Source organism: Montipora capricornis, chromosome 4, assembly GCF_036669925.1.
Source record: "Montipora capricornis isolate CH-2021 chromosome 4, ASM3666992v2, whole genome shotgun sequence".
Classification (NCBI taxonomy): Eukaryota; Metazoa; Cnidaria; class Anthozoa; order Scleractinia; family Acroporidae; genus Montipora; species Montipora capricornis.
Window position 1 is genome coordinate 41,435,403 of NC_090886.1, and position 12,263 is coordinate 41,447,665.

At 39.7% G+C, this 12,263-nt stretch overlaps 1 protein-coding gene across 1 annotated transcript in view; it reads left to right on the forward strand.

Moving 5' to 3' along the window:
- The window catches only part of LOC138046701 (uncharacterized), a 15,929-nt gene extending 13,813 nt beyond the window's left edge, over nucleotides 1-2,116 (forward strand). The window contains exons 4-5 of the mRNA XM_068893294.1: nucleotides 955-1,523; nucleotides 2,021-2,116. Coding sequence (XP_068749395.1) covers nucleotides 955-1,523; nucleotides 2,021-2,116 — 665 coding nt within the window. The remainder of the gene's footprint in view (nucleotides 1-954; nucleotides 1,524-2,020) is intronic.
- Nucleotides 2,117-12,263: the final 10,147 nt, after the last annotated feature.

Sequence of the window (12,263 nt, forward strand, 5' to 3'; positions counted from 1 at the left end):
GAATGAGGCTGGTCGTAAGCAGCTCTTTAAGTTTTACGATTTCCAATACAAGTCAATAAGAAAAGAAAGCGACTCTAAGCCCCAAATGCCAAGTCAAACTAGATTTGTTGATGAACTTCATGGAGCGTTCATCGTCTCAGCAAAAGAAATTTTGATGAAAAATCAAGAGTTGCATACCTTTTTTGTATCTTTTCTTTCACGGCTTTTCTAACGTTTCTAACTTGTCATTTGAAGACTCTCATGTCTCGACCCCTTTAGTGATTCATAGTGCCAGAGAAATATGAAGTTCTACTTGAGACGAAATGGAACTCTAGGAGTCAGGATGACATGCATGGTCAGGATGACATGATCATAGACAACGCTTCCCACCATTGCAATCGCATGTGGACTGAAACCTGACTCGACGGTTTTGCTCTGGGAGGTCCGGTTTTCCTCCCTCTCTTGCCAAAATCGACTCGCAGGTTCTTTTCGCCTATTTTAAAAGGAAACCCTTTTTTACTCTCATTTATTATATGATACTTAAAGCTGTCAAAAGTTACAAAAGATGAAACTGTCTGGGTAAGTCTTTAAAAGCAGTCAAAAATGGTAGTAAAACGATATTGATTAATTTGTAAAGCAGAAATTAAGGCATTTTCCTTTTAGAATGTCAATAGCATTGGTGTTCCCACAAGTCTTTCATACATTGGTATATTCCAGAGGATTCAGTGGTAGTATCACGCAATGTTCCAAAACAGTTTCTTAGATCTTTCATTGCTTTGAGTTCAGTTTTTCGGTAAAAGATGTGAACAGCATTAGAGGACTGGTGCAAAATATAGATTTGTTGATATGAATGAATTATAATAACCCTTTATAGACACCACGGAAAAGATAAGATAACAAAATTAAACTATCAATCGCCATTCTTTTAATAATTAATGAATAAATAAGTTAATTGCGCTGTCTGATTTTTCTCAGGGACGGATACATATTCGTTTGCTGGATTTCGGGCATGTTACTGTCTGAATGGATATTTTCGAAGGCACATGTTTGAAGACTGTGAGTCATGTGAACAACGACAGGGATTCAAATGCGAAAATGGCACTGTTAGTCTTAAACCGGGTTACTGGTGGAGATGGGAGAACGATACAAACAAAGAACTTTACAAATCCTTCTGCGACTTCTTACAGCGGAATTCTTCTGCTGGAAACCAATCCATCATCGAGTACCGATACCCTCTTCCTCAAGCATATAGATGTCCAAGACCGGAATCATGTCTGGGAGGTATGAACTCCACATGTTTTGCTGGATATAAAGGACCATTGTGTGAAGTGTGTAGTTCTGGATATTACAAACAGTTCAAGACATGCAAAGAGTGCCCCTCAAAAGCATGGATGATAGCACAGCTTTCCGTCATAGCAGCAGTAGTTATTATAATCGCTGTGGTTGTGGTTTGGAGAAGCAGGAAACAAGCCAAGAAGAAACAAGATCGCTTCTTAGTTGACATAATTCTTGGAAAAGTAAAAATTGTTATCGGTTTCTACCAGGTAACATTTGGAGTTCTCGATGCATTTGCATACATCAAATGGCCAGACTCTCTCGAGTTTATTGGGAAATATTCTGAGATATTACAGCTAAATATTATCCAGATTGCTCCTATCCACTGTCTCTTTCCAGATCTAAAGGTCAATGCTTTTGTCAGATTGTTTACTGTTCTCGGTATCAATGCTGCAGTCATCATTTTAGCATTTATTATTTATGGCATTAGGAAGGTCTTATTAAGCAGAAAGACCTTCCCGAGTCAAGTGGAAAAAGTGAGGAAAATTTCGGAAACAAAGCAGTTGGTCTACAGAACAGTCTTTTTTTTCCTTTACCTAACCTATCTAAGCACCTGCTCCAAGACAGCAAATGTTCTTCCCCTTGCCTGTCGAACACTGTGCCTTGAAGAAAACAATAAAAAGTGCGATACGTTTCTAAAAGTTGACTTTAATATCAAGTGTTCCAGCCAAGAATTCCGACGATCTGTGATTGTTGCATATTGTAGTGTTTTGTACATCATGTTTCTACCTCTGGCTGTCTTGGTAGTTCTGTGGAGGCACCAAAGGTCATTGAAGAAACATGGCGACAGAGCCGACGATGAATCCACACATTCCCAGCATTCAATTCCAGAAATTGTCACAGGATTACACTTTTTATTCGCAAATTACAACACTCACACATGGTATTGGGAACTTGTTGAAACGGCTCGAAAGGTGACATTAACTTCAGGCATTATCCTGATAGGAGGTGAGAGCAGAGCCTACATTGGGTTAGCATGTGTTATGTCAGGTCTCTATGGTATGTTCTTTGCGTACAAGCGGCCAATAGCCGATCCATTTGATAACAGCCTGATGCTTTCTTCCCTTGCCGTCACATTCGTCAATCTCGCAATAGGTGTTGTCAGTAGAATACCAGCGGAGACCACAAAATCCTCGCTGGAATCATACGTGGACCATATCATGTTCAACGCATTGGTATTTGGAGCAAATTTTCTCGTTATTGCAATTCTTGTGGGTAAGTATTTTGTTCGTATTTTAACTTAAATCAAAGAGAGTTGGGAACGCGTGGCATGACTTCATCTGATTGGTTAAAAATGGTGGCCCTTTGTTTGTTTCGCGCGCAAAGTGAATCTAAAATAAATCAATTTGTGACAGTGCTAGGGCAAGACCACAAAGTGATAGATTAACATTATTTTCTAATCCAATCTTGTGCCAGAAACTCGGACCTCTATGGTTGCCTTTGACCTTTCTGCAATGAACAACCATCCTCTTAACTAGGTCACTATATTGTAACAATGAACTTTCTTTTATATTCGTCAAATTTAAGCATGGTGTGCACATCATTGGGCAAAGTAAATAGTGCCTCTCCCCGCCCTCTCGGAGATCAAAGAAAATAAAAAAAAATAAAAAAAGAATTGGGACCGCAAAGTACAAACCGATTCTATGTCTTAATCGTGCGTGGTATCTTCCAAATAAAGTGTACTGCTGTATGTTAGGGTAAGGGCTAAGGTTAGAGTTCGTGACTGATTCTGCCATGTTTTTTTCAGGGACATGACAAATAAACTTATTTGTGACTGTGCTGGGGAGCCCATTCATGCTATAACAACACTCTTATCTAATTTCCTCTTCTTTAGCATCAGAAATATCTGTTTGCTCATTACTTTCCATCTTGTGGTATAACAAAGATTGATTGAGTTGCAATGTCAAAGTGAAATTTTCAACTTATGGACGGTGACAACTATTGTTATCGCGCATACGTTCTGCGCATCTCGCGATACTCGGATTTCGCATGGGTGGTGTCTATTAATACAGGGATATTTTTGCGCAGTTCAAAACTATGCGGAAAAAGCAGAACTTAGCAAATGCTCTTGGTATCCAAAAAGAAAATTGGGGGTAACCACGCATTTTTCAGAGACAATTAAGCTTTAATTTGGAAAAAAAACTTCATACATTGCTTTGCATTTCAAGCTTTTTAGAAATATTCTTGATAAAATTATCTTCGAAAAATGCGTGGTTACCCCCAATTTTCTCTTTGGATTTCAATAACACTTGTCAAGCTCTTCGTTTCCCGCATATTCATTAAACCGGGCAAAAATACCTTTGAATTAGTAGACACCTTCCTTAAATTTAGCCAACTCAATCAAAGAGGTTAGCTAGGTGGCAAAGCTCAATTATGCTTAGTGTTATACAAAAATTTGGTTTTATCAACGGAGTTGATAATGTAAATTGGCCACCGTACAGAGATTCTAAAAGCTGACGTTTTGAGCGTTAGCCCTTCGTCAGAGCGAATCCTTTTTTTTTTTTTTTTTTTTTTTTTATATAAGTGGAGGTTGCGAAAAGATTCTACCAGTCTCGGGATCATTTTGGAGTAATTTAAAATTACTAAGAATGATTCTGTTGACTGCGTGATTATGAGGATGGAAAGTGAGGGTGAATGGAATTCTGTCATTCTTATCTTTTTGTGACGTTTGTAGTGATGACTGTCGATCAAATTGTTGGGCGCGATGATGGCCCGCTTTGACCACAGAGACAGGATAGCCACGTTTTTCGAAGAACTGGCACATCTCCTCTGATTTGCTGGAAAAATCGGAGTCATCACTACATAGACGTCGAAGTCTAAGAAATTCGCTCTGACGAAGGGCTAACGCTCGAGACGTCAGCTTTTAGAATCTCTGTACGGTGGCCAATTTACATTATCAACTCCGTTGATAAAACCAAATTTTTGTATACTACTTCCCCACCGACGCAGCACCACAGTTGCTTTAGAAACTACCCCTTCATTCATATGCTTAGTGTTCTTTTTTAAACCATCATACGAGTTGTGTTTACTGAAACAAAGTAAGTTCTTCTGAAAATTTTGGCTCAATTTCGATCGAAAACACTTCAGCATCTTACAATGTGATTGGAATACAGTGACACGAACAAACATCCGGGCCTTTACAACCACTGGAAAAAAAACAGTCGGGCGAAATACGCATTTTGCAAAGTACCAAGCTCCGTTGTTGGGCTTCTCGTTCACTTGCGATACCATACAAACATATTCACTTCCTTTTTTTTCTTCTTTTTTTTTAGTCCAGTACGGCAGGTATTTTTTCCGCTTTATCAAAGAGTGGCGCAAAAATCCACAATGGTCTCTTTCGTGTTGCCTGGCGTTGCTTTTGCCTCTTAATGAACTCCAGACCGAAATACGAGGAATGACAGGGAAAAATTTGCTGAACGAACAAGTGCAAACTGGTAACTTTAACGTGCCATCAGTATCTAGCACGTTAAAGGAGAGTGGAGCAGTAAGCTTTGAACTTGTTACTATTCATGAGCAGCCGGAAGAGTCAGCTGAACCTCAATCAGTCAACTTTGGCTTTGAAAAAAGCGACAACGGTGGCCTTGAAGAAGAAGATGCTGACAAAGTGGCATTTGACGCAAGAAAGGAGAGTGGAGCAGTAACCTTTGCACTTGCTACTATTCATAAGCAGCCAAAAGAGTCAGCTGAACCTCGATCAGTCAACTTTGGCTTTGAAGGAAGCGAGAACGGTGGCCTTGGGGAAGACGATGCTGACAAAGCGGCATTTGACGCAAGAAAGGAGAGTGGAGCAGTAACCTTTACACTTGCTACTATTCATAAGAGGCCAAAAGAGTCAGCTGAACTTCGATCAGTCAACTTTGGCTTTGAAGAAAGCGACAACGGTGGCCTTGAAGAAGGAGATGCTGACAAAGTGGCATTTGACGCAAGAAAGGAGAGTGGAGCAGTAACCTTTGCACTTGCTACTATTCATAAGCAGCCAAAAGAGTCAGCTGAACGTCGATCAGTCAACTTTGGCTTTGAAGAAAGCGACAACGGTGGCCTTGAGGAAGAAGATGCTGACAAAGTGGCATTTGACGCAAGAAAGGAGAGTGGAGCAGTAACCTTTGCACTTGCTACTATTCATGAGCAGCCAAAAGAGTCAGCTGAACCTCGATCAGTCAACTTTGGCTTTGAAGAAAGCGACAACGGTGGCCTTGAAGAAGAAGATGCTGACAAAGTGGCATTTGACGCAAGAAAGGAGAGTGGAGCAGTAACCTTTGCACTTGCTACTATTCATGAGCAGCCAAAAGAGTCAGCTGAACCTCGATCAGTCAACTTTAGCTTTGAAGGAAGCGACAACGGTAGCCTTGAGGAAGAAGATTCTGACAAAGTGGCATTTGACGCAAGAAAGGAGAGTGGAGCAGTAACCTTTGCACTTGCTACTATTCATGAGCAGCCAAAAGAGTCAGCTGAACGTCGATCAGTCAACTTTGGCTTTGAAGAAAGCGACAACGGTGGCCTTGAAGAAGAAGAAGCTGACAAAGTGGCATTTGACGCAAGAAAGGAGAGTGGAGCAGTAACCTTTGCACTTGCTACTATTCATGAGCAGCCAAAAGAGTCAGTTGAACGTCGATCAGTCAACTTTGGCTTTGAAGAAAGCGACAACGGTGGCCTTGAAGAAGGAGATGCTGACAAAGTGGCATTTGACGCAAGAAAGGAGAGTGGAGCAGTAACCTTTGCACTTGCTACTATTCATGAGCAGCCAAAAGAGTCAGCTGAACGTCGATCAGTCAACTTTGGCTTTGAAGAAAGCGACAACGGTGGCCTTGAGGAAGAAGATGCTGACAAAGTGGCATTTGACGCAAGAAAGGAGAGTGGAGCAGTAACCTTTGCACTTGCTACTATTCATGAGCAGCCAAAAGAGTCAGCTGAACCTCGATCAGTCAACTTTGGCTTTGAAGAAAGCGACAACGGTGGCCTTGAAGAAGGAGATGCTGACAAAGTGGCATTTGACACAAGAAAGAAGCTGGATCATCACGCAAACCCGAGAGCGACATTCGATACTCATTTCTGACTGGCTTGTTTGGAGTATTAACTGGACTGACTGAAGATTATCGCTGACAACGGCATTCTTTAGTAGAAATATAGAACGTTAAGTCTTTCAATAATGTAACCTGGCAGCATATGATTATCTTATTTGATTGGGAAATCGTTATCAGGAATAGAACATAAAAGATTACCTCATCGTAAGTCTCAAGGTTTGAAATTCGTCACGGCACACAAGCTCAGGAGTAGACAAAGTCAGCAGTTTAGTTTAGTAAATGAAAGGGAAAGCAATGTGTGTGCAGCACCATGTCATCTCAAAAAATTAATTAAGTAATTTCATTGTATGAACAAGATTAAGCCTTCCACCTGTGTTGACGAAGAGACTCGGTGGTGAAGATGGACTCTCCCGATTATGGACTGCTAACTTGTACAAATATCAAACACAATGATTTGCACAATTTATTGCTATGCATGGTTATGCCTTCTTAACTTTACTTAACCTTATCGTTGAAGACCTTTGGAACTTACAATTAAAAGCTTTTTAAGCTGGTAAGCTGCCAAAATGTAGCTTTATAATACTTAAAAGACCTTGGTAGTGACTGAATGCATGATAGTCTATACCCCATACTTTTGTTTCTAAAATTGCTATATATTTTAGTAGTTTACTTTGTATCTTGTGATGTTGCCTGGTAGCTGCTTAGTCTCAATAAAAGAATGCCGGATTCATTGAAGTAAGAAAGATAATTTTCTTTAACTTAAAACAAATCTTCTTATACTTCAAAGGCCTTGAGCGAGATTTTTCATTTCCTGGAGTGCTCAATAATAATACCATGTGAGATGGGGAAGTTGAAACTTAGGCATTAAGGTAAAAAATATGGGATAGAGCGGGTTAGGGGATCCTTGGTAGTATGCCTCCAGGCTTGATTAAAAAGGCAAAGATAAAAATTAAGGGAAAATATGAACGATAATAGAGACATTAAGATACCCCGAACTCGGTTTACGGGTAACGGGTAGCGCCATATCTTTTTCAATTTGCAATGACGAAATTGATCTTACCCGATAGACCCAGCCGTTTTTCTGGGTTAGAAACCAGTTTACCCTTAGAAGAGTTACGAGTAGCGACAGAGGAGACATGATGGAGAAACGAGTAAGTTTTTATCATCGGAGTACTTTCTACACAGAGAACATTCGTAAGGACGAATTTTGGATATATTTGATAGCCTTTCTTAAAGAATTCAGTGAACTTATTTCTGAAGAAGAAGAAGAGCATCCTGGCTGCCCAGCCGGCCATCTTCAGTTTGTAAACTATCGTTACCAATCCCCGCCCGTTAACTCTACGGGTATGGCTGCATGGAAATTTTACTTAAACGGGTACACTACCCGTACCCGTATACCGGTATATGTTGCAGGTAAAATCCGCTTTCAGGTTTAAACCTAGGCTAAATTAATGGAATTATGCACTCAACCTAGCTTAACCCCTCCTCTCTCTCCTAAAAAGGATATTTAGATCATACATATCATACATTCTTATTTAGAGTAGCTTGGTGTAGCTAATATCTCCGAGCATTTACCCTCCCAACCATGATATACCACAGAAGACAGACCACAACACCGGGAACTACATGCCCTTCTCGAGCTCTGTATTACGCATCTCAACACATCTTCTTAATCTTTGGTGTTATCTTATCGGTTTCTGTATTCGTACACTTATTAATTCAGTCTCAACATTACAACATAGTAAGGGAACAAAGAACTGCACTTATTGGTACTCGAACTCGCACCTCCAGATCTGTGGTACTGTGTCTTCACCACTACACTAAAACGACGAACGTGCTCAACCCAGCAAAGTTCTTTTCATTATTTACTTTTCAATGATTGGTCAATTAATAACTATGTTTATGTTGTATTTTAAATTATCAATATCTCTATGTCTATAGAACAGATTGACATCATCAGCAAATCGGTGAATTCAAGAATTTTTGAGCAATGATAAAAATTATTAATGCATAAAGGAAACAAAATTGGCCCGAGAACTGATCCTTGAGGAATACCTCAAGGGACTGTGACAAGATCAGATGTTACACCATTTACTGTGACTATTTGTTCACGGTTTTTGAGAATAGGTGTCGCCAGGTTGTTACAGAGGGGTGTTATTCTATACGGATTTTATCCTTTTTGCGCACGTTTCTACAACGGGGCATAAAATGTCGAAAAGGGTATCATGCTTAAAACAGTACAGACGCATAATTGCACATCGGTAACAAACAGCTTGTCTATGGTTTCAAGTGCTGCTGTTAACAATGTGACAAGGTATAAGATTTCACCCCTCGACTTCATGCTAAATGGACGTAAGAAAAAACAGTAAAGGGTTACAACGGGAAAATAATGCATTTCAATCACCAACATACATAACGAAACTGTAATTTTGTCATTTCAAAATTGTTGTTTTTTTGTTATTTTTGTTATTTTGGCGAGTATTTGCAATGAGGCATTTGCCAAAATGGCAGAAATGAAGAAAATACATCGTATTTGCAGGATTATGATAAATTGTAACCTTGCGAAACAACTTTTTGTCTAGTCATTTTTGAAAAAAAAAACACGACGGCCCTCAACAATCTCTATTTAAAAGACAACCACATGTCCTGTGCAATATTGAAACTTCAGCTGCGTTCTTCAGCATAGTTAAGCAAACAGACTCTCAGTAATGCTCTACGAACACCCATAACAGCGTGATAAGCAACACTACAAGCTACCGGTAAGTTACTACATTTTATAATTAATGCGTGCCAAAAAGGTGCAAGAATAGAATAGGTGTAACAAATCTCAACGTGAATGGAATTATGGAAAAACTGGACAAATGAGAGCGTGTTTTAAGGCGTGCCGAAAAGGATGGGAGACCAGCATTGATGTAACACAACTCAAAGTAAATGAAATTATAGAAAAATTTGACAAATGAAAGCGTATTTTAAGGCGTGCCGAAAAGGGTGCGAGAACAGCAATGATTTAACACATCTCAAAGTAAATGGAATTATACAAAAATTGGATAAATGAGAGCGTATTTTTAGGCGTCCCGAAAAGATTGCGAGAACAGCACTGATGTAACACAACTTAAAGTAAATGGAATTATACAAAAATTGGACAAATGAGAGTGTATTTTAATGCGTGCCGAAAAGGGTGTGAGAAAAGCACTGATGGAACACAACTCAAAGTAAATGGTAGAATAGAAAAATTGGGCAAATGAGAGTACATTATTACATTTTTTTAATAAAAATGACAAAATACAGGAGGCAAAGGTCCAACTCAAAGAAACACTTCAGAGAGTCAATGATATCATCTTTGAATTCTATTAAGGAAAACACATTGACGATATGACAAGAAAGTGGTTTCAGCAAACCCCTAACCCGAATCGGGTTCTAATCTTCTACACTCTAACCAAAATCCATAAACCAAGGCCTGTCGGGAGACCTATAATCTCGGACTGCGATGGCCCAAAAGAAATAATATCATCGTTTGTGGATCCATTATTACTCATTGCTCAAAAGGCAAAATCGGTTGTCAAAGATACCACTGATTTTATTAATTTTATAGCAACAAACAAAGGTGTCACATAATACCAATTTGGTTTCTATGGATTTAACCAGCTTGTGCGCAAATATCCCACAAGAGAAGGGCATATAAAAGAAAATTATGTACAACATACGACGACTTCTATAATGGTAATCCTCCTATCCCCACACGTTTTCTGGAACAAATGCTCAGCATCATTCTCCAAGAAAACTCTTTTGATTTTAGCGGGGAAAGCTACCTGCAAGTCCACGGGACAGCCACGGGGACAAAAATGGCAGTATCTTTTGCCAACATTTTCATGGCAGAAATTGCTAAGCCATAGGAAAAGTTAAACTAACAGTACGGAAACGGTTCATTAATGACGTTTTCTCTCTATGGGACGTAAATAAATAGGAGAAAAACCTGTTCATTGCACAAGTTAACAACTTCCACCCAACTGAAATTTCAGAGAAGGAGATCACTTTCCTAGACATAACAGTATACAAAGGAGAACGATTCGAAAAAGAATCCATTCTCAATATCAGAACATATCACAAGCCGACTGAAATCTTCCAATGCACGCATTTTACCTCTTGTTACCCACCCTGTGCCAAGAAGGGTTTTATTAAAGAAGAAGCTAGTAGGCTCCTCCGTACAAACTCCTGATAAACGCCATTTGAGGAGGCACTATCTCGATTCAGATCCCGCCTTGCAGAGCGAGTCTACCATAAGCAACGTATCGAGAGAACTCTATCTGAGACCACTTTTTCTGGAAGACAGTCGGCACTTAAAAAAAAAGGTAAAACCAGCGATAAAATTCTAACACAGCCCAGCTGTGTCAAATCTTCAAGCAATGCCGACTCGCAACTGGAGTTTTATTCGTTGCCATTGCTGGCAAACATATTCAAGAAACCTCCTTTAATTCGCACCGGATCAAAGTTTCGGCAACAAAAGAAAACCCTGTTAGGAAGAGACGGTAGGTATTAAGCTGAAATGTAATGTGGTAACCGGAGTTCTTTAATATATCAAATTAATGATTGATTGATTAAGCTTCATTGTTAGTAGACTAATTATGAAACAAGGAGGCTCAAACCAGTTTCGACACTTGAAAGAAACGTTTTTATTGGAAGGATTGACACTACAACACTTTATCACTTACTGTAACAGCAATGTTATGGTACCATATCAAACAACAATTATTGCTGAAACGATTCAGTCATTTTTGTGACGTAAAAAGGTTTCCGCGGCAACAGGAAAATCCTGCAAAAACACCCCTTATTTTGGCTTTAACTGGTCATATCTCAAAAACGAACTCAGTGACCCCCATTTTTGATTTCTAAAATGAAATCAGCATGCCACGCAGAATGAAACTTTCTGCAAAATTCCGTGGAGCGGATTCAGAGCCACCTTAAATAATGGAAAGTTAGTTTAAGGTAGTGCTGAATCCTCCTCACAGAACTGTTTTAAACTTTGCAGAGAGTTTCATCTTGGCCTGCTGATCATTTTTGTGCAATAAAAAAATGGTGTCACTGAGTTCGTTTTTCAGATATGAGCAACTAAAGCCAAAATATAGGGTGTTCTTTTTGCACGGCTTTCTTGTTGCCATGGTAACTTGTTACGTCACAAAAAAAAATGACTGCATCTTGTTTAGCGATTGAAGTTCCACATGGTTACCACAACTTTGTTGTTACATGATCAAGTGTTGTATTGCCAATCTTTGTAATAAAAAGGACGAGGGAGGTCACGCGGGAGGTCGCGGGAGGTCGTGAGTTTAACTCCGGCCGGACCAACACTCAGCGTCTTTAATTAACTGAGGAGAAAGTGCTGTCTTTGTAATTACATCTGCAAATGGTTAGACTCTCTAGTCTTCTCGGATAAGGACGATAGGCCGGAGGTCCCGTCTCACAACCCTTCAATGTTCATTGTGGGACGTAAAAAGAACCCGCACACTTGTCGCAACCCCGGTGTTGTGGTCTGTCTTCTGTGATGTATCATGGTTGGGAGGGTAAATGCTCGGAGAAATTAGCTACACCAAGCTACTCTAAAAATCCGAGGGTAAATAACGATATATAATGATATGATGAACAAGGTCTCTTGAAAGTGTTGAAACTGGTTTGAGCCACCCAAGACTGAACACGAAATGCACCTGGAAGGCAAATGCATGTGAGGTAAGACAGACGAGTTGTGTGCGTTGACTCAGAACTGAGCAATTTTCTAAGGTGACGGATTTTATACAACCCACAGAAGGTCTTGATACATCTCTTGGCAACGTGAACATGTTGGAGTCAAGCCAGGAACCCAAATTATGAAAACTTGTGGAGATGGAGTCGATAGATTTTTCAGGTTTATAGTTGTTGGCGAGAACAAACAATTAAAAT